This window comes from Sphaerodactylus townsendi, linkage group LG03, assembly GCF_021028975.2.
Source record: "Sphaerodactylus townsendi isolate TG3544 linkage group LG03, MPM_Stown_v2.3, whole genome shotgun sequence".
Taxonomy (NCBI): domain Eukaryota; kingdom Metazoa; phylum Chordata; class Lepidosauria; order Squamata; family Sphaerodactylidae; genus Sphaerodactylus; species Sphaerodactylus townsendi.
Window position 1 is genome coordinate 156,954,375 of NC_059427.1, and position 22,341 is coordinate 156,976,715.

General features: G+C 45.9%; 1 protein-coding gene across 1 annotated transcript in view; it reads right to left on the bottom strand.

Moving 5' to 3' along the window:
- The window catches only part of CBX5 (chromobox 5), an 85,462-nt gene that overhangs the window by 28,084 nt on the left and 35,037 nt on the right, over positions 1–22,341 (bottom strand). Inside the window, 2 exon segments of the mRNA XM_048491489.1 lie at positions 937–1,120; positions 3,503–3,680. Of these exon segments, the coding sequence (XP_048347446.1) occupies positions 937–1,120; positions 3,503–3,639 (321 nt within the window). The 5' untranslated portion in view covers positions 3,640–3,680.

The following is a 22,341-nucleotide window of genomic DNA, read 5'->3' on the forward strand; positions in this document are numbered from 1 at the left end:
CCATAATGATCAGCATCAAGATTTTTCCACTCTCCCTCCTTGATACAGCGCAACTGCTCTAAGCATCGTGAGATTACAATACCAAGGAGCTAGAGATATAGTATCTGAGCAGCACATTCCGAGCAGAGGATTTCTAAACTACAGAGACTTATTGCTTTCAGCTCCACTTCTCTCACACAGAAAAAAGGTGACAGCCAAAAACAATCCCAGTAAGAGTGGCTCAGGTATAAATGTACGGGAAATTCTAGTCTTGGCACCAGCTTGTTTACTGTCGCAATTATACGAGCGCTTTAAAAGGAATCCTGCTTTAGCCAGGCTTTCAAACAGTAAATTGCATTTCTCAAATCCTAATCTGCTGTAGATGGTACAGAGCGGTTCCCTGCTTGATTGTTAATCTTTATTATATTTTAAAGGCCATAATTATTTTAGCGATTCTTTTCTTTACAATGAGTGGTGGCAATTAGCTCATCCTGCTTTACAGGATAGCGTTCCCCAAGAGTGGTGTAAAACTATAGCACAATGAAACACAGCCAGCCTGAGGTTTTGCTTGGAAAAAGAAGCCCCTCTCAACTCTAAATGTTGCACTTAAAAGCCAATAGTTTTGTCCATGCGGTTTTATTTTTTTAAAAAAAACCACCAACCAGGTACATGTCCAGTAACAACTGAGCAACCAACAAGAGGTATGAACTTTCTGAGAGTCAGAGCGCCCTTCATCTGACAAAGAAAGCTTTGAGACACAAAGTTCATACCCTGAAAATCTTGTGGGTCTCTAAGGTGCTACTGGACTTGTATCTAGCTGCTCTGCTACAGACCAACAAGGCTATCCTTTGAAACCGACAGTTCCAAAAAATAGATTCACGATCCAAAAAAAGGTTATGGCTTGGATACAGAAACATGTGCAGCAGAATAATGCCATAGAGGAAAAAACAAACTTACCTCCCTCTTCTTTTTGGCTTTGAGGTCATCAGTGTTATTGGCGAGGCTTGCTTTTCGCTTGGCACTCTCTGACTTCTCCCGAGGTTTGCTTTCACCTTCTTTCATTTTTTTATATTTTTTCATAAACTCAGAAATCAGTTCCGGGCAGTCAAGGTTTTTCTCGGGCTCCCAGGTGTTATGCTCCCTGGCATGATCAAAAAAGGGAAAGGCAGGGGAAGAAAAGGTAAAAACAGGGGGGGGAAAGAGTATAAGTGCTCCCATCCAATTAACTGGCTTCAATTGAGAACTACCATGCGTACAACACCTGTGACTGGAAGTTTCCCCTACTTTCCTAAGGATAGCTGGACAGTACAGTAGACTTTGTTCTCATGATTATTTACTCTAATAAAGGTTTTGCTGAAACCTTGTGTTTCAACTTGATTCTGCTACAAATCGGAAATGTTTCTGGTTCCAGCTTGAAGAATGCTCTGGGGTCTCAAGATCTAATAATTAAGATAAATTTGCCCTATACACTCCTGCCCCAATCATTCCAGTGCACGGCTGACTGTCTAAAAATGAGATTCTGTATTTAAAAAGTTTCCCCAGGCATAAGACGATGCATTTCTGATTAAAGTGTTATACGAGCTAGAGCAAGGGTCTGCAACCTTTTTGAGCTAGCGGGCATCTTTGGAATTTTGATAGCGTGATAAGTGCAGCCACGAAATGGCTGCCCCCCAAAAGCTGCTTGCCACAAAATGGCTGCCACAAGTTTACCCTCAGCCACACATTGAAGGTCCTTGTGCTGTGATGGCAGCTGCTGTCAAGGCAAAGTTTTTGAAAAATCTGCATAGCCAAATCTGCAATGGACAATCAGAAGCTGGTCCTGCCCACTTCCTAAAAACAATTAGAAGCCTCTAGGAAAGGTGTCCATGGGTCCTATGATGCCCACAGGCACCACATTAAAGACTGCCGTGTTTTCCAAAGGGACTATTCAGTAGTAAATGAATTATCATACAATCACATATGTTTAGGGGGCAGCACAGGACTCCTCCTACTTGCCCAGAGAAGAATGAACAAATAACTAAACATCATTCCATAGAAACAGTACAATGTTGTCTTTATTAGGAGTTAGGCCAGCTAAAAAATTACTAAGCAGTAAGTTATCTTTAGTTCTCAGGCTTGGGCCACCCCCCCCCCCACGCCCCCACCCCCAAAAAGAGGTATGTATTCAGGGAGAGAAAGACGTGATGCTTGTAGAGGGCATGGTAAAAGTTTTACCTGCAATATGTTAGGGTCTTAAGGGAGTGACTCAAAAAGTCCAATTCATTTAAAGCCATTTTGTAGACTGCCCTTCCTTTAAGGCTCCAGGCAGTTCAAAGCTCTTTACCAACTAAATTAGGCTAGTTTCTGCCAAGTGCAAAAACGTCAGAAATTGTATCAAGGCAGGCTGGGACAAAGCAGCAATGCTACTTTCCCGTTAGAGAAATACAAAAGTAGATGGTGTCCAACAGTGTGTGTCCTCTGATTAGTGGAGACAGGGAAACTACTTGATTAATTGAATCACTGCAGGAAGATCCTCCCCACTACTGTGGAGGTACTGATGAAAGCAACGTTCATCGCCTGCTAGCTAACTTGCCCTCCCAAAACCAAGTAGTGTGCATCCATTTAAACACCTATGCCTCAAATATGAACCCTATAAATGAAAAAAATCCTGATGTGTTAAAGCACTCTGCCAGAAGGCAAGACATACAGAGACAGACAAACATACAAGCACTGCTTTGAGATCAACTCTTTTGTATTGGGACAGGTGAGAACAGAAGGGTTGTTTAAAAAAAAAATCAAAATACTGCATCGAGTTCACCCAGATTCTGCATCCTGAATGAATTATGCAAATGTGTATGCATCCATCTTGCATAAATTATTATTAATTGTGGGCAAAGTATGCAGACTGCTCTAGTCCCCTTTCTTGGAAATTCAGCCCAATTTGGCTTGCAAGATTTCAACCCAGCACTGCCCACCTATTCCCAAGCATACTGCAACAGCCTTAAGGGCTGGGTTTTTTAAAAAAAATTAATGAAAACAATATAAAAACAGAGATTCTCAGGGTGTTCAGTCCAGCAACCAGTCCCAAATTCTGTGCTTGTGGAGTTCACACAGCCCTGCGTGGAGGGAATAGGATTAAGACCCTTTTCCCTACACAGCAGTTCACAACAATCCAAAAGGTCGTCAGAACGTATAATTTAACCCAAAATCTAAGGCGCTTAATTCCCAAACATAGAGGAAGCCTATCCAGACGATAGTGCTGGTGAATAACTCAAGTGGAACTACCAACTCTGGGAAGTGAGAGAGGGAACGCAGATGCCAGTATTTCCAAAATACCCTCAAATGGCCCTATGCCCTCGCCTCATGACCCACGTATTTAAATGGATGCATGCCACTCGGCCTGGAGTGAGGAAAGCAAGCTCCCACCCGTGAAGGTTTTGAGGAAAGCTTGGAGGAGGGCAACGGAGGTTAAATTTGAAGCACTGCCTGGAGCTCTGCTAACAAGGAAGCTCAAAGCCCGTGTCGGAAGGAAAGTTGGACTTACTCAGAGAATCCTTTCCACTTGAGAAGATACTCCACTTGACCCTTCACAACACGCCTGTCTAGAACCTTCTCCACAACATATTCCTCCTCTTCTTCAGAGGACGAACTATCTGCTGTCCTCTTGTTTCTCTTGCCCATAGCGCGGGAGTTGCACCTAATGCACCAAGGCTACCCAATTCCTGCAAATCGGAAGTGAAATGTTAATTGGCGGCACTGAAATGGGCTTCCCTTTCCAGAATCTCACCCACCCGCCCGGATGTGACTTCTCAGAGGTTCCCCTGCTTTGCTAACATTCAAAGCCTACACACAGAAGTCCGAAGGCAGAGGAGACAAACAACTACTATAAATAAAAGGAAGAGGGATGAGAAAGACAAATGAAATAAGCATCAGGCCTTTAATCCCAGGTTCCACCAGCAATTTTTTTTAACAGACCTTGATCCACATTTAGTACCACATGGAGCTAGGTACAACACCAAGTCTGCCTGTATTCAGCTGAACATGAACCGTGCTTGTACTGTTAAGCACTATCCCATTTGAACTAATAATTACCTAACGTCACAAGAAGAGTGGCTGTATTTACCACAGTGGAAACCAAAGGAGAAAGGACTATTTAAATGGATGCATGCCACTCTGCCTGGAGTGAGGAGAGAGTTTCAATGCCAACACAGCAAGGCTGAAGAATGGCCTGGTTGCTTTATCATAAATACTGCTTTTTCCACTGCCTCCCAGCCCCTCCCCCTAACACATTAGGCAGCCACCTTTGAAAAAGAAGCCGCTTGCGACTTCTTCACCAAGCGAGCGTGGTGTAGCAGTCAAGAGCAGGTGCACTGTAATCTGGCGAACCGGGTTTGAGTCCCCACTCTGCCACTTGAGCTGTGGAGGCTTCTCTGATGAACCAGATTAGCTTGTGCATTCTAGCACGTGCCAGCTGGGTGACCTTGGGCTAGTCACAGTACTTCGGAGCTTTCTCAGCCCCACCCACCTCACACGGTGTTTGTTGGGGGGTGGGGGGGAGAAGGGAAAAGAGATTGTCAGCTCCTTTGAGTCTCCTTACAGGAGAGAAAGGTGGGATATAAATCCAAACTCCTCCTCTTCTATATTTAAATTGACTGTTCACCATTACACTTCTAATAAGGAAAAATATTTCTACTGTTCTTTAAATTGTCCCTGCAATTTGCGGTGGGGCTGACGGTGCCTTTCTGCTAAATTTCAGAATGATTTGGTTTAGATGGCATTAGTACTAGGGGGAAGAAATCAAATATATTTTGAAAAGAACAGATACATCAGTGGAAAACAAGAAAGGATCCATTGAATACTTACTGTGAAGGGTCTTTCTACTGTAGGTAAGGGAGACATCTTAGATGGGTGTCTTCTCCACCAATAGCAAGGAGGCAGGAAGTAGTTTTAACTTTTAACGGGTCACTTCCCCTTCTTTGCCCTCGAGGCCATTTTCCGTCAGTATTCTCATGACCTAGTAGTTGGTATCTGGAAGTGACCGTTTAACCAGTTCTATAACTTGAAACACTAATAACTATAAAAAACATAACTTATGAGGCTCAGCGAATTCTCAATTCAAACACTCATTCATTCAGGCTAGCATCGGGGATAATGGAGACCAGGGGGGGGGGTCAAGATGTCTCCCTTACCTACAGTAGAAAGACCCTTCACAGTAAGTATTCAATGCATCCTTCTACTGTAGGTGGGAGACATCTTAGATGGGACCTCCCCGAGCAGTGTCCCCAACCAGGGTGGAATCTCATTACTCCCCGATGATGTGTTCTTTACCCTCCGGCCGAATGCTTTCTCTGCAGCGGCTAGGGAGTTCAGTTTTGTAATGTCTGGAGAAACGTGGAAATCCCGAAGACCAGGTGGCGGCTTTACATATCTCTTCCACTGAGGCTCTGTTGCGGTATGCAGCGTTGGTTGCGCTACACTCCTGGTAGAGTGTGCAGTGATGCCCGGTGGAATCCGGAAGTGCTGCCGCTTTGTAGGCCTCTATGATGGTAGCTTTGAGTGTAGTTGCTTATCGCTTGCGCCCGTTGACATAGGGGCCCCTATGTTTGGCAGAACAATGTTGATGAAGAGGGTTTCAGATTTCTGTTGTATGCCCTCAGTCCCTGATTATGAGCGCTTTGAATTTTCGCGGGACATCTAGGGTATGCCACTCCTTCTCTTTTGGATGTGAGGGGTTAGGCATGAAGTTAGGCACCACGATTTCCTGTTGAAGATGGAATTTGGACAGAACTTTTGGTACAAAGGCTGGGTCCAGACGCAGTATCACTTTATCTTTGTGGAATATGCAGAATTTTGTGTTGATGGATAGTGCTCTCTCAGCTCTGAGACCCCTCGATGCCGAGGTAATGGCCAGGAGAAACAAGGTTTTCATTCTCACCCACCGCACGCGGGGGGGGGATAGTTTGGATGGGTTCGAAGGGGTGTTTGGTCAGAGCCGTGAGCACCGCGTAGAGTAAGCCATGGCGGAAACCTGTGTGTATGACCGGTGGTTGCGAGAGTTTCACACCTAAGAAGTTCACTGCGTCTATGTGGCTTCCATGGTGTATGTTGCCCTCTACTGATCTACACACCGTCGATGTTGCTGAGATCCTGTCTTCTCAGTGTGGCATAGCGGAGTCCCTTCTCAAATCCCTTGTTGCAGGAACTGTAATATGTGAAGGATGGAAGGGGCCTCAGGGTCCAGAAGTCTCTACCCGCGTACCAGCAGGCGAAGGTTCTCCATGAGGCATTGTAGATGTTGGTGATAGTTGACCGTCTGCGGGCTGCCAGGATGGTCTTAGTTACGCCCGCCGTGTTAGCCTCTCTGACTCAATTTTCTCCGTTCACACGCCAGAGGTCAGCTTGAAGCCAGCCTGGGTCCGGATGTGAGAGAGGCCCTTGCGTCAGAAGGTCTGCTATGCGTCGGTAGTGGTAAAGATGGTTCTACTGACATCTCTGGGATTGTAGAGTACCACGGTCTCCTGGGCCATTTTAGCCGCGATAGGTATGACTTATTGCTTTTCATCTTATTTTTTTTGGTAGAAGGCGCGTGATGGCCGAGGAGCGGTGGGAGCGGCGTGGGAGTTCCACTGTGGCCGCGGTGCCGCTATAATCCCACCTCCAGAACACTCTGGTGAGTGTATCTGCACATGAAGAGCTGCAGCTGCTTGTTTTCAGCTTAGTAGCAAAACAGGTCTACCTTAGGTTGGCAGAGGCATTCGGCAGATCCATTGGAATACCTCTGGGTTCAACCTCCATTAAGCTTTTCTGGACTTTACTGCCTGCTTAGCCAGTCTGCTTTGTCATTTTGTATTCCCCGGATGTGTATTGGGCTTCTATAGACAGGAGGTGTTTTTCCGCCCAGTTGAGGACCTTTTGCGCTTCCTTGTGCAGCCTTGGGGATTTTGACCCTCCCACAGTTTGTTGAGATATATGCTTGGTTGAGAATGTTGTCTGTTCTCACTATCAGGTGCTGCAGTGTTGGCTGCTTCTGAAAGTGTTGTAGTGCCAAGAACACTGCTTTCGCGTCTCAAGCAAGTTGATTGGAAGGCTCGCTTCCTGCTTGGACCACTTGCCTTGCCACGAATTTCTGATTGTCGGCTCCCCAATGATAGGCTCGAGTCTGTGAAGATTTGGGGCCTTTTGTCGTGTAAAGTAGCGCATCTGCCCCGTTGGAGGTTGTCTTTGTTTAGCCACCACTTCAAGTTGTCTCTGACCTGCGATGTCAATTGGAGTCTTCTGTCTCTTTTTCTGATGATGTCAGAGCTGAAATGGCCTTAAGAAGAGTTGCAGTGGTCTTGCATGGCAGCCTTGCCCATTGGTTGAGATCGATGGCCGATATAAACAGTCCCAGTAGGCTTGCCAGTTGGAAACTGGCCCGGTGGTTTTTGCATACGACAGAATTGTGGATGTTGCCTTTATTATTCTTGTGATGATTTTCTGGTGGGATAAACAATGCATTCTTTGTGGAGTCTATGATTGCTCCCAGGTGTTCTAATTTCTGCCTTGGGATGAGGGAGCTTTTCTCCGTGTTTACCCAGAAAGCCGTAATGTTGAAAAGTTTTCTACGTACTCTGGCGATGTTCCTCAGACCTTGTTGTTTGGTTTTTGATCTTACTAGAATTAAGTCTAAATAGGGGTGGATGTGTATCCCCTCTTCCCACAGAGCTGGATGATGGGCCCGGGAGAACCTTGGAGAATGTTCTGGGGGCTGTAGCCCAGCTTGAACAGTAATGTTCGGAATTGAAAATGAAGCTTTTCCTACCGTGAACCTTAGGAATTTTCTGTGGGCCGGATTGATGGGGATGTGTAGGTAAGCCTCCCGGAGATCCAGGGAGGTGAGGGAATTCCTCTGGTCTTAGGGCCAGAGCTGATGGATCTCAGTGATTCCATTTTGAATTTTGGGAGCCGAATGGGTTGGTTGGCGTATCTTAGGTTCAGCACTGCCCTGCAGTCCCACGTTGCGCTTGGGGACTCTAAAAAAGTGCGAATAGGTTCCTAAGAATTTCTCCTGTAGAGGAACGTGTTTACTGCCCGAATTTACAGGAGAGTGTTGTACTGCATTTTTTTGCTCTTTGGGCTTTTTCTGGAGTTGGCTGAAAGGGGGGCCGGGACAAAGAGGTGTCGGGGGAAGCTGGTAGCCTCGATTACATAACCCGTTGCGATCACCTCTTGTGTCCAGTGGTCAACATGTGCGGCTTGCCAGGTTGGGAGGAAGTTGGACAGCCGCCCCCCCACCGGGATATCCCGGGAGTCATTGTTTGTTTCCGCCTGGTTTAAAGGGCTTTCCCTGCTTGTGGAAAGGCTTAAAGGTAGGTTTGGCACGAAAGGAGTTCTGATTGTGCCATGTGGGGCGAGTGGTCTCCCTGTTAAACCTAGGTAGTGTTTTCTGGGATCTGAATGTAGTGCGATTTCCCTGGGCAGAGTTCCTATCCTGTCTGACTGTCTTCGGCATGGCTTTCTTTTGGTTCTTTCGTTTGAATTAATACCTGTTCTAGTTCCTTGCCAAAGACGTGTTCCCCGTAGTAGGAGTAGGCTGCTACTGCATTCTTGGAAAGTATGTCGGCTTGCCATGGGCGCAGCCAGGCGTTACGCCTGGCCACCATGTTAGAGGCCATTGTTCTGGCCGCCATGTATCAGCGATCTAGTGTTGCGTCTGCTATGAAGGCATTAGCTAAGGAAAACCCTTTCAATCCCTTCTCGGATTGCGCTGTGTTTTCTGCAGGGATCATCTGGGATCCGTTCATGCCAGGCCATGGCCGCTCTGGACCTGATGGAAGCGTGCGAATTGCCTTAATGGCGACAGCCAATAGTCGTGGGACCTAAGTAGGGCAGCTTCTGATCTCCTCACTAAGGATGTAATATTACTGTCTCCTTCCTTCTTCACCAATGCCCCAGAATACGGGACTGCCACTGGGGCCTCCACTGAGGGGACTTTTAACATGGCATGAAATTGCTGTGGTAGTAGGTATACTTTTCAAGATGGCGGCAGCCCCTTGCGGTTAGTGGGGTTGAGCCATTCGCGCTGAATGCGCTTCACAAAGTATTCCGGCACCGGGAAGAACTTTTGGGCTTCTGAGTCTTGTGGAAAGTAACTGGTGTCTCCCTTAGGGAAGCCTTTGATGGGCTTTGAGGGTTTGTCAATTTGGTCAGGGGTAGGGGGTTCTTCGGCGTCTGCTTGGTCGTGCATTGGGAGCCAGGGCCGAGACCGTTTTATAGCTATCAATAATTGGATATCTTCCTGTTTAAAGAATTGTGGGGATTGTTCCAGCCGCTTCAGTAACTGGGTCCTCCATTGTCTGAGAATCTATCCCACTCCTCCTGTATCTCCCTCTCACTTTCTTCCTCCTCCTCCTCTTGGCCCGCAGCAAGAGGATCTCTATATCGATAGGAAGGGGCTGGCCCATTATTTTTATTTCTAAGTAATTGAGACTGAGGGTCTGTTGTTGGCAAAGCGCGTTGTTCCCTTGCGTCCAAGACTTCTTCAACTTCTTCCTCCCGCACTTGTGCAAAAGCAGCAGGGGGCGCCTGTTGCCAGGCCATCAGTTCACTGTTAGCAGACTGAGTTTGCCCTGGAGCTTCTTGGAGCTCCGTTTCGCTTTCCTCCCCACCGCTCTCCCGGGGCCCCGGTACTTGCCCTTGCTGGCTATGCGTTTCTTCTGCCGCCTCCGCGGTAGAAATCGAAGGTGGGGTGATCGAGTGCTCCGAATCCCTGTCAGGGTAGGAGAGACTCGTCTAGAACCCGCCGCTTCGCGGCCTCGCCCTTGTGAGGCGTCAAGCTCCCCGGCAGCGTCGTTTTCTTTGCCTTCTTGGGCGCCGGCAGTCCCTCCGCGCGCCCTGCTGCCTTACTCTGTTTGGCCGTTTCGGCCGTCGCCCAGACTTCTTCGCCATGCACGGCAGCCTAGTGCGCTCTGCGAGCGGGCCGGCGAAATCTTCTGATGGCGGGGTAAATGGGCCGGCAGCCATTTTAAGCAGTCGGGATCTTCTCGTTCCCGCCTTTTTTGCCTCCGGGTAAATTCGATCAGGAGTAGGTTTGTGGGGGATTTTTAGTTCCCCCTTTGGTTGCCTGAAGATTTACGCTAAAAGCCGGTAACAAGCGTACCAGAAATCACACACACACAGTTGAGAGTGCGAGAGCCTCTAAAAGCACAGCCTCCCTGCTAGGCAGGAAAAAATACTGACGGAAAATGGCCTCGAGGGCAAAGAAGGGGAAGTGACCCGTTAAAAGTTAAAACTACTTCCTGCCTCCTTGCTATTGGTGGAGAAGACACCCATCTAAGATGTCTCCCACCTACAGTAGAAAATACTCCATTTTTATAAGCAGGCAACTGCTAGTATCCAGATTCCCTGATAAATTTGTCAAGTACTACACTGGATAGTCAAAATCATTAATTTTGTTGTAACAGTAACACACAAATGCATGCAAATTCCTTTAAACTGAACACAATTTTGGAATAGTAAAGGATTGGGAGAAAAAAGCAAGAAAGACGCGCAACCAAAGATGAATCCTTCATTTTTATTCTGTTGAAAATGAAATTACTAATACAGATACTATAATACTTCTGAATTTCTTAAAATCTGACCCCATTACTCTAAACAGTTGCATCCCCTCACCCAAAAAATCAAGATATTCTTTATTTCTACCATCAACGGGACTGCTTCCATGCAGAAGTATTTCTGGAGAATGCAGTCTTTAATTGGAAAGTGCAAAGTGAGTTATTAGCAGCCTGATACATGATTTAAAAACAAAGGAAACCACACACAAACAAGAAAAAAAAAGCCTGACACCAAAGCAGAACTGAAATCTAAAATGGATTGATTCTTTCAGCAGGCTTACCATGACTGCAATAAAGTGGACTGTAGCCCTGCTGGTATTCATGGATCAGTGGTTAAAGTTCTGTCACAGCTAGTTATAAAACGGCATATTTTTTCAGGGATTTATAACTTGGCCATAAAAATTCACTGCAGTTTGAAATACGGGCTTATGAGGTCTCAGACCCAGAGTGAAGTTTAATACCCCCTCCCCTCCCCAAAAAAGAATATGTGCACGTGGAAGAGAAATCAATTACACCGTTTGAGTTACAAGACTGGAAAAACTGTTATAGTTGCTTTGTGCCCTTATAAATTATACAGCTTCCAATTTTAACAAGTCTGAATTTAGCAAATCATTAGTCCATAAACACTGTGTGGTCCAGCTGCACTTGGCACAGAAATTTTATTCAACTTTTGTTTACAGATGGCACCCTGCGGCCCCAACCCTTACCGGAGACCTTTGCCATTGTAGAACACACACCTACCCACTCACCCCATCACAATTAATTACACATTCCATACACAGAAGTGAAATTGGATGTTGCAGCCTTGAATGAAACACAGCATGAGGCTTATAAATGGGTGTCCTTCATAATTTTCCAAATGAAGGCCCACTACAAGTTCCCTGGAAAAATTAGTGTTTGTATAAGTGCATTTTTAAAGGAATTATAAAAACACAACAACAAGGAGATCTATTTTGACAAAGATAAGAAAGCGCTACATTTCATCAAGCTCCTGTTCCTTAGTTGGAATGTCATGATTTGTGTCAGTTTAGGTCAGATAGCTGTTTAAAGAATGTTAGCTATTTGTAACATTGCCTATAGGTGCCTGGTAGCCTGTCCCAGGGCAAAAGCAAACACAGCCAGCTCAACAACAGAAGGAAGCCAGTAGTGCCATTTTAGGCACCTGCATCCCTTGACAAGCATGCATTCACATAAAGGAATTGTGTACCTGATCTATACAAAAACAGACCGTTGGTCCATCAAGGTCAGTGTCATCTACTCAGGCTGACAATGGCTCTCTGGTCTCTCATGTAGAGAAAGCCTTTCACGTCTCCTACCACCTGATCCTTTTAGATGGAGATACTGCGGCCTGAACCAGGGACTTTCTCGGACTTTCTGCATGCCAAACAGATGTTCTGTCACTGATGCAAAGAGGTGATATGCCATTGGTAGGGATGGCGATATTTGCTACATTTATTCTACTAAATTAGTACCTGATGTAGGTGGAAAAAATATCATAACAGGGGAAAAGTCGTTGCATTTTGAGGTTTCGCTCTGTTCAAGACAGCTGCATAAACACAAGTTTCTACCTGCACAGCCTACTCATGCAATGAGCGGAATTATGCACTTCATTCTTGATGATGCTTTGCAGGCATTCAGGCTCTAGGGCAGGAATAAAGGGAGGTCACCGCTCCATCTGACACAAGCAAACCACCAACAACAGCTGGGATCACACAATAGTTTCACAGCAACGTTAACAACACAGTTAGCCACTCTGCTTACTACAATGGGAAAAAATCTGCATTTGACAGTTCTAAATACTGTTAAAACCCGACTGAGATTAACAATGCTGCAAGCAACCACAGCTGTGCTTTACACCTTGTTTGAATGAATCTTGCAAACCCGAAGGATTCAGCATCTCCAAATCTGTGAAAAAGATCCCACTGGTGCGACTCCAGTTGATTAAGATCCATTATGTTACCCGGAGCCAGATGAAAAAAAGGACTGATGCATTTAAATCATGATTTTTATTTTGAAAATCAGCAAACTTTAAATATGGTGACTAGGGTTGGTAAATGGGAAATAAATTCGGCCCCGGTTCGGATTCGGGTCCAGTTCGGATGTATGGGGTCGGATCCCCCCATATCTGAGCGCCCGGCTAGGCCTGGATAATAACTAATTTCCGTGATTCTCGGGTTCATTTTTATTTTTTTTGCTGTTTCTTCTCCTTGTTTTGTCCTGCAGGTAGGGCGCTTTATTTTGAAGATATTGGCATGAAAATTTCAGGTGATCTTCAGAATACTGGTTCTGATTATGCACCCCAAGTCATGCAGTTTTGGGTTGGGGGCCTGTTATAGACCCTCAAAGATAGCTCCACATATTCCATTGTTGTCAATGGAAGCCAAATGGAATATAGGGGCTATCTCTTTGAGGATCCATAACATGGGTCTCCCTGAACCAAACTGTACCCAAACTTGGGGTGCATGATCAGAACAGTATTCTGAAGATACCCTACAATTTTCATAGTTGATACCTTTTAAAATGCAAGCCCTACAGGCACCCCAGGATTTTTGCCTAAGATTCTGTGGTTTGCATTGAATTTTTTCAATTGCTTTCAATGGGGGAATTCCTGGGGTGCCCGGGTAGAGGGCTTATTTTTAAAGGTATCATCACCAAACTTTCAGGGTGTCTCCCAGACGCTATTCTGATCATACACCCCATGTTTGGTGCAGCTCTTGGTCTGTGGGGGCTCCAAGTTATGGACCCACAAACAGGTGGTCCATTATCACACATTGTAGAGGAGAGGGGATTTGAAAAACGCAAACCATTTTTTTAAAGCCTTCGGCTAACACATTTTTTTAAAGCTAGAGACACCAAAATTTCAGGGTATCATCTGGAGACTTGCATGATCATACCCCCTAGGTTTGGTGTAGCTTGGTTGAGGGGGGGCCAGCGGATCCTTGAGGAACCCTGCTTTTAAAATGAGATTTCCGTGCTACTGTGTGATGTTTGTGTGGATTTTGGGGTGATTCAAGAGAAAAAATCATTAGGGATCGGGTGAGGGATCCATTCTTTTTGATCATGTTTCTTTGGGGCACTGTTGGGCCATGAAGCGTGGGATGTGTGGACTGCTTTGTGCAGACATGTGTCTAAGGGGACTTGTGCCATGATGTGGTGGGTGGGATTTTGGGTGACTAAGTGAAAACCATGGATCCTTTTGAGGAACCATGCTTTTTTAACCATGTTTTTGGGGCAACTGTTGGGCCAAGCGAAGTTTGGACAAGGACTGCTTTGTGCAGACATGTGTCTAAGGACTTGTGCCATGATGTGGTGGTGGCGGATTTTGGTGACCAAGTGAAAACCATGTGGGATCCTTTGAGGATCTGAAGGCTTTTAACCCATGTTTTTGGGCACTGTTGGGCCATGAAGCATGTGGGATGTGACTGTTTGTTCAGACATGTGTCTAAGGACCCTTGTGCCATGTTGTGGTGGTGGATTTTGGGTGATTCAAGCTTAGGTGTGCAACCATGCGGATCCTTGAGGATCCATGCTTTTTAACCATGTTTTTGGCGGCACTGTGGTAAGAAACTCCCAGGCAGGTGGGAGTTCACACATAAATTTATTAAAGTTTTTAGTTAGTTGTTCAGTTAAAGTAGTTGATTTTTTTCAGTTAAAGTGTTGTTTTGCCACATTTCTAACATTGGGGATGTGGATTCTCTGCTTTGTTTCTTTTTCCCCCAGCACTTTTTTCTTCCAGTCTTACTGTGTTGTCCTGCCTTCCACTGGAGTGGAGAAGCCTCAGGACAGTGGGCTCTTCCCCACTCCCTTCCATCCCCCCTATGCCGCGCGCTGCTCTCAGCTGCTGCATCCCAGGCGCCAAGGCCCAGGAGGTGCCCACACTCCACCCTCAGCTCTGTGCTGGGTCAGCCGTGCTCGCCTGTTCAGAAGAGCGCCTGGGATGCCGCCGCGGCTGAGGGGGCACAGACAGGCTGGCAGCGGTGGGGCGCATCATGCGCTGGTGGCCGCCTCCCCGCCGGGAGGTGGGAGGGAGGAACCCCAGACCACTCTCCTCAAGTAGCAGCTGGGCTTACGGTAAGTGGGGAAAGGCCCAGCCGGCAGGCGGCAGGGCGGCCGGTGCCAGGTCAGCCCCTGCCGCGGGGATGGAGGAGGAACCCCGCTGCTTACCTTCCTCAAGTGGCGCAGCTGAGCCACGGTAAGTGGGGAAAGGCTCCAGCGGCAGTGGCTGGGCGGCTGGGCGCTTGCAGTGGTCGCCTCCCGCCGTGGGGAGGGAGGAGGAACCCCGCTGCTTACTCTCCCTCAAGCAGCACGGGGCTTACGGCGGGTGGGGAAAGGTCTAGCGGCAGCGGTGGGGCGGCTGGCGCTGTGGCCGCCTCTGCCGTGGGGAGGGAGGAGGAACCCCGCGCTACTCTCCTCGGGGCAGCACCGGGCCACGGGCAGGGGGGAAAGGCCCAGCGGCAGCGGTGGGGCGGCTGCGCCAGGTCAGCCTCCCGCCGTGGGGGGGGAGGAGGAACCCCGCGCTACTCCCCTCAAGTAGCAGCTGGGCTTACGGTAAGTGGGGAAAGGCTCAGCGGCAGCGGCGGGGCGGCTGCGCCAGGCCGCCCCTGCCGCGGGGAGGGGAGGGAGGAACCCCGCGCTACTCTCCTCCTGTAGCAGCTGGGCCACGGTAAGTGGGGAAAGGCACCAGCGGCAGCGGCGGGACGGCTGCATTGTGGCTGCCCCTGCCGTGGGGAGGGAGGAGGAACCCCGCGCTACTCTCCTCAAGTAGCGCGGGGCTTACGGTAAGTGGGGAAAGGCCCAGCGGCAGCGGGGGGGGGGGGCGGCTGCGCTGTGGCCGCCCCTGCCGTGGGGAGGGAGGAGGAACCCCGCGCTACTCTCCTCAAGTAGCGCGGGGCTTCCGGTAAGTGGGGAAAGGCCCAGCGGCAGCGGGCGGGCGGGCTGCATTGTGGCTGCCCCTGCCGTGGGGAGGGAGGAGGAACCCCGCTACTACTCTCCTGGCAGCGCTGGGCCACGGTAAGTGGGGGAAAGGCCCAGCAGCAGCGGAAGGTTGCGCTGTGGCCTCCCCCTGCCGTGGGGAGGGAGGAGGAACCCCGCGCTACTCTCCCCTGGAGTAGCAGCTGGGCTTACGGTGGGTGCAAAGGCTCCAGCGGCAGCGGCTGGGCGGCCAGCGCTGTAATGCCCCTGCCGTGGGAGGGGAGAAGGGAACCCCGCTCTACTCTCCTCAAGCAGCTGGGCCTTACGGGGTAAGTGGGGGAAAGGCCCCAGCACACTGTGGGTAAGTGGGGTCCCTTTGGGTGGGAAACTTTGTGGGGACCCATTCTGTGGGTTTTTTTTATTTTTGTAGTTTGAAGCTCCCACTCGTCTCCACCGCCACTTGCCAGGAGCGTGGCATGGGAGTTCAGCCCCTTGGGGTTTCAAGTGCTGGTTGGGTGGGAAATGAGGCTGGGTGGGTGTGGGTGGCTTGTAGGACTTATGGGAGTGGGGTGGGGGAGCCGGCGCCATGTGTGAGTAGGGTTTGTTTTTGTTTTTTTACTTGGAAGCTGCTCGTCCCAAGCTTACTTGGAAGCTCCGCTCGTCCCAAGCTTGCCAGGAGGCGGAGCTGGGCCAGAAGGAGTTAAATTTTATTTTCCCCAGGCTGGCTCGGAGAAGCCGCTGGCTCGGGGGAAGGGCCAACTTCGGATTGCGTTTAGTGAGGAGGGGGCAGGCTCGGCTCCTCGGCCCTCCGACCCCCTCCGAACTGACTGATCTCGGCCTGATTTGCCGTTCGGGAGGGGCCGAACCGCCAACCCTACATTGGTGACCCAAATAACGAACAGTAAATGAGCCACACAAAAAATCCTCAATCCATTTACTACCTCATTGCTTGCAGTGAAGTACTGGGCTAATCTTTCGAGTTTTGTAATTTTTGCTACTGGAAATCTTCTGACTGAATACATCTTGTCTCCATTGTCCCTGGAAATCTGATAACGAAACCATGGTCAAATTAAATAGAAGGGGTGGGAGAATCTTGACAAACATCAGTAGGACTATGAGCTTCCCTGCCTTCTCTTTCCAGTTATATTTTTAATTAGTAGCCCCCTCCCTGAAAAAGAGTTGCTGAGGGTCAAAGATGCTATATTCTGGGATAGTGCGAGATAAGGCAAAAGGGAATGCAACTGGAGGAAGGAATCAACACAAGCTGGGAGGGCGAACTATATGATCAGAATAAGCTTTTAGCTTGCACAACGGTTTATTTGGAATGCTGCTTAAAACTACAGATACTGACTTTCAAATCAACATGATGCTGCAAACCAGACATAAATAGCTGGGGGCCATAAGAGATTACAGGGGGGACAAACCTTATCTAACTTCCAACCCACACCTCCCCAGTCTTCACCAGCTTGTTTCCAAAAATGCTTTGCCTCTTGAGAAGGCACTTTCTGACACATACACACCTCAATAGTTGCGAAGGAACAAACACTGCTTAGAACTTGAAGCTAGCAATAATGAACAAAAAAATAAAATCAGCATTATTGAATAACCAGAAATATACACATGCAAAATAATAAAATATTCTCTGCAACTAATATTTATTAAACCTAGTGATTAAATATTTCATTACACTCCACCTCTTACGATCAATATCCTATAAAATCAAATAATGGAAAATTGAAGCTTCTGAAGTCATGTGTGAGACTTAACACAAAAAGGCAATTTGTAAGGGAATTTAATTGCCATCACGGAGAGATGAGTGCAGCCAGTCAACTGAAGTGGTCAGTTGGCAGCCCTTGTGATCTGGGAAACTATTCATGTAGTCCAAATACCAAATCCTTGTAGCCTAAGCCAGTCTAATCCATTGCAAGACGGTATCATATTACTAGTATTAGACCATATTTTGAATCAAATCTGTGTATGAAATTAGGCATTTTTTAAAAAGTAGGTTGATGAGCATCCAGATTTCTTTCACATATGGCAGCACTACGTAGATGTTACTTTCCACATAATGAGGTGAAAATTAAAATTTAAACTTTTAATTTTGTGCTAAGAATAGGGCTTGTTCCCAGGAAACTGCCTTCAAAATTGCATACTTAAATCTTTGTCTGTTCTTTACAGAAAAAGATTGATCCCCATTATGTGTTGGAATTCTTAAAGACAGCATGAAAGTTCAACCATTTCCTCCTATAAGCTATAATTTGTGATAATTATTTAATAAAAACACTTAAAAATAATAAATGTTATGATCGTAAACTAAAGCTCCAATTCCAATCATGTTTCCTAAAGGACAATTCCCCATTGGACACAATTGAATCTACTGTGCTTAGGATCAAGGTGAAATTAAACAAGGTCCTACTGTACCTTATGGATAAATATATTTATTATGGCAGAAGCTTTCACAGAACATGACTTCATCAGATGCATGACATGGATATTAAAGGTGAGCACACAGTCATGACATGGATATTAAAGGTGAGCACACAGTGGGAGGGTGAATAATCTATTTCGAAGGTAAAGTTTAATGACACAGGAACACATCCCTGAAAGCAGAAATACCATACACCAGAGGTGTCCAAACTCTGGAGCTTCAGATGTTTATGGACTACACTTCCCATCAGCCCCTGCTGGTATGGCCAATTGACCATGCCAGCAGGGGCTGATGGGAATTGTAGTCCACGAACATCTGAAGCACCAGAGTATGACACCCCTGCCATACACAATTCAGCCCACTGAAGTGAACATAATCAAATCTGAGTCAAAAAGTCCACCAGTGCTAACAGGCCTGGACACGCTCAGCCCTTGCACATTAATGTTGTCTTGAAGGTTTTCTTCCACCTGACACCTGGGAAAATTTCTTTAAACAACTTTAGAGAAATAAATGTAGTGTCCCCATTTACTGGTTTTGTAGACTTTAGGGGTAGAAACTTGCACATATCTGAGGAAGCAGTACTCTCGAGAATTAATGGGGAGCAGGAGTTACATTTTTCACATGATGTCTTTATATGATGTTTTATGCATTTTATTTTGTTTATGAGCTTTTAAAGTGATATTAACTATACCGGAAAAATGGAAAAATTCCAGAAAAAGTAAAAATTTGGGTAAAACTGAAATATATGTGATACTTTTAAAATCAAAACTAAACTCTTATAGATTGAACAGCATAAAACATATCATTTGTAACTTAACATATACAGTTGTACTATTTGACACACCTTCCTTTTCTACAAGAAAAATTTTAAGCAGCAGTGCCGTAGTGATTAAGAGCAGGTGTAATCTAATCTGGAGGAACCGGGTTTGATTCCCTGCTCTGCCACCTGAGCTGTGGAGGCTTATCTGGTGAACTAGATTAGCTTGTTCACTCCAGCACACGCCAGCTGGGTGACCTTGGGACAGTTCTTCTGAGCTCTCTCAGCCCCACCTATCTTACAGAGTGTTTGTTGTGAGGGGGGAAGGGAAAGGAGTTTGTATGCCGCTTTGAGTCTCCTATAGGAGAGAAAAGGGGGGTATAAATCCACCTACTACTACTACTACTTCTTTTTCTTCTTCGCTGATAGTTGAGAAAGAGTTGACAATGGCTGAACCCAATGCCACAGCATTTGGGCAGAGTCTGTATCAGGGAGACATTGTGGGTAAAAATAAGAAGCTCTTTATATGCTATCATTAACACACTATAGCACGCTGGCAAAATTATTTACATTTTTTAAATCACAGAAATGTTTATATTTCCCAAGTTTTCATGAAATGCTTTTTAAAACAAGGTTCGTTCACAAGGCAAGAGAAGATATTTCAAAGACGTTTTTTCCCAATGCTCCCCCCAAATTTCCCAGAAAAAACTGACAAGGCCTCCAAATTTTCTTTCCAAACTGTTTTTCTCCCAGCCCTTCACATCTCTATTAATAAACTAGATGAATGCTATTTGATTGTTAGACTAATAATCCTCTTAAATATCCTGATCCACACAATTCAGAATGGGATTGTGACTGCATGATTCACCAATCGCAACACAGCAAAAATAAACTAGAAGCTCCACTTGGATTAGAGGTTCCAGTGAAGCCAGTAAGAATATTCATGTATTTTGCCAAGGCCTGGAGACATTCCAAGCACATTTTTACAAAACTAAGATAACGGCTGAAGTTTAATCTTCTCCCAAAAATTTGATGAAAGGTTTGGCAGCACCTCTTTTAATGCACAGTATAGTTTTGTACTCTCGAATCACTTCAGTGCATTTGTCAAACAAATTATATTTAAGCTATATAGCCTAGAACTTAGACACATAAAACCAAAATAGTACTGAACTTTCATCCACCCCTTGCAAGGGTACCCTTGGCAGCCTCTTAACCATCCATTATAATCCAAAGCAATTTCTCTCTGTAGCAATTTAAAAGCTGTAAAAAATATAATGGCCGATGACAGGAGAAACAAACCACACCAGAAGTTAGAATAGAATAGAATCTTTATTGGCCAAGTGTGATTGGACACACAAGGAATTTGTCTCCGGTGCATATGCTCTCAGTGTACATAAAAGAAAAATACATTTGTCAAGAATCATAAGGTACAGCACTTAATCATAAGGTACAGCACTTAATGATTGTCATATAGGTCTAGTAAGCAATCAGGAAACAATCAGTAGTAATGAAAACATAAAATGTAAAATCATAAAATAAAATAAAATAAAATGTAAATAAAATGTCCGAAAGCACAGGGGCTATAGTCATACAGTCATATAAGGTGGGAGGAGATGGGTAATAGGGAATGATGAAAAGAGTAGTTGCAGTAATTATGGTATAATAAGTATATAATAAAATAGCTTTAACATTATCGAGAGGAATGATTTGTTTAATAGAGTGATGGGCATTCTGGAAAAAACTGTTCTTATGTCTAGTTTGTCTTGGTGTGCAGTGCTCTGTAGCTGACGCTTAGAGGGTAAGAGTTGAAACAGTTTATGTCCAGGATGCGAGGGTCAGTAAATATTTTCACAGCCCTTTTTTTGACCCGCAGTATACAGGTCCCTCAATGGAAGGCAGGTTAGCAGCAATTGTTTTTTCTGCAGTTCTGATTATTCTCTGAAGTCTGTGTCGATCTTGTTGGGTTGCAGAACCAAACCACACAGTTATAGAGGTGCAGATGACAGACTCAATGATTCCTCTGTAGAACTGTATCAGCAGCTCCTTGGGCAGTTTGAGCTTCCTGAGTTGGCGCAGAAAGAACATTCTTTGTTGTGCTTTTTGATGACATTTTTGATATTAGGTGACCATTTTAGGTCATGAGATATGATGGAGCCTAGAAATTTAAAGGTCTCTACTATTGATACTGTGTTGTCTAGTATTGTGAGAGGAGGTAGGATGGGAGGGTTTCTCCTGAAATCTACCACCATTTGTACGGTTTTAAGTGTGTTCAGTTCTAGATTGTTCCAGTGGCACCACGAGGCTAGTTGTTCAACCTCCCGTCTGTATGCGGTTTCATCGTTGTCTCGAATGAGACCAATCACTGTTGTATCATCTGCAAATTTCAGCGTATTTTAACAGATGGATCGTTTGAGATGCATTCATTGGGATACAGAGAGGAGAGAAGTGGGGAAAGTACACAGCTTGGGGGGGCACCTGGGCTCATTTTACAGGTGTCTGATGTAATTTTTCCTCGCTTCGCCGGCTGTTTCCTATCGGTTAGGAGGCTTCTGTGATCCACTTACAAATATGCTCAGGTACTGCTAGCTGATTTAGTTTGGTTAGAAGAGATGTCCGGTCTGATAGTATTGAATGCTGAACTAAAGTCAACAAAGAGGACCCTTGCATAGGTCTTTGGCGATTCAAGATGCTGTAGGATATAGTGCAAAGCCATATTAACAGTATCGTCTGTCGATCTGTTTGCTCGGTATGCAAATTGCAAGGGGTCCAACAGTGGATCCATGATGGTTTTCAAATGGTACATCACTAGCCTTTCAAAAGTTTTCATAACTACAGATGTTAGAGCAACTGGTCTGTAGTCGTTCAGTTCCTTGATGGAAGGCTTCTTCGGCACTGGGACGATAGTGGAGTGTTTGAAGCAGGAAGGAACATAGCACATCTCTAGTGATTTGTTGAAGATTTGGGTGAAAATGGGGGCCAATTGGACAGCACAGACTTTTAAGCAAGAAGGTGTTATCTTGTCTGGGCCTGGTGCTTTTCCAGGCTTCTGTCTGTGAAATAATCTTGCACTTCCTTTTCTGAGATCACCAGGGGTTGTAAACCCAATGAAATGGGTTCAGTTGTAGGAAGTTTGGCTATTGTTGGTGTGTCTGAGATAGAGGTTGTGGAGAAAGGTGACTGTAGATTGTTTTCAAACCTACAGTAGAACACATTCAGGTCGTCTGCCAATTGCTGATTTCCTTCAGCTTGGGAAGGTGGTTTGCTGTAACCGGTGATATTTTTGAGAGTTTTCCACATGTTTGCTGTTTCGTTTGGTGAAAACTGATTTTTTAGCTTTTCAGAGTAGTTTCTTTTTGCTGCTCTGATCTCCCAAGTTATTGAACCTTGTAGGTTCTCTCAAGTGTCTCTATTGACATTTAAGTGTGAATTATTGTGCCACAATATCATAAAATGTGCTCAGTGTTGCAGATATATTGTTATTTAAATGGCACCCAAAAAACCGGCTCCAGAGAAGTAGCAGCTACTACTTACAGAACGAGAAAGATCTCTTATAACCTTGCTGCTCTGAAATAGAAATTTCAGTTTCCTAATTTAGAGAATGGATACAAATGGTTTTTCCTTTCCCTTGTATTGTTCAGCTGATTCACAAACACAAAACCCAGTAGACCTCAATCTCAGAATTATAGTTTCCTTCC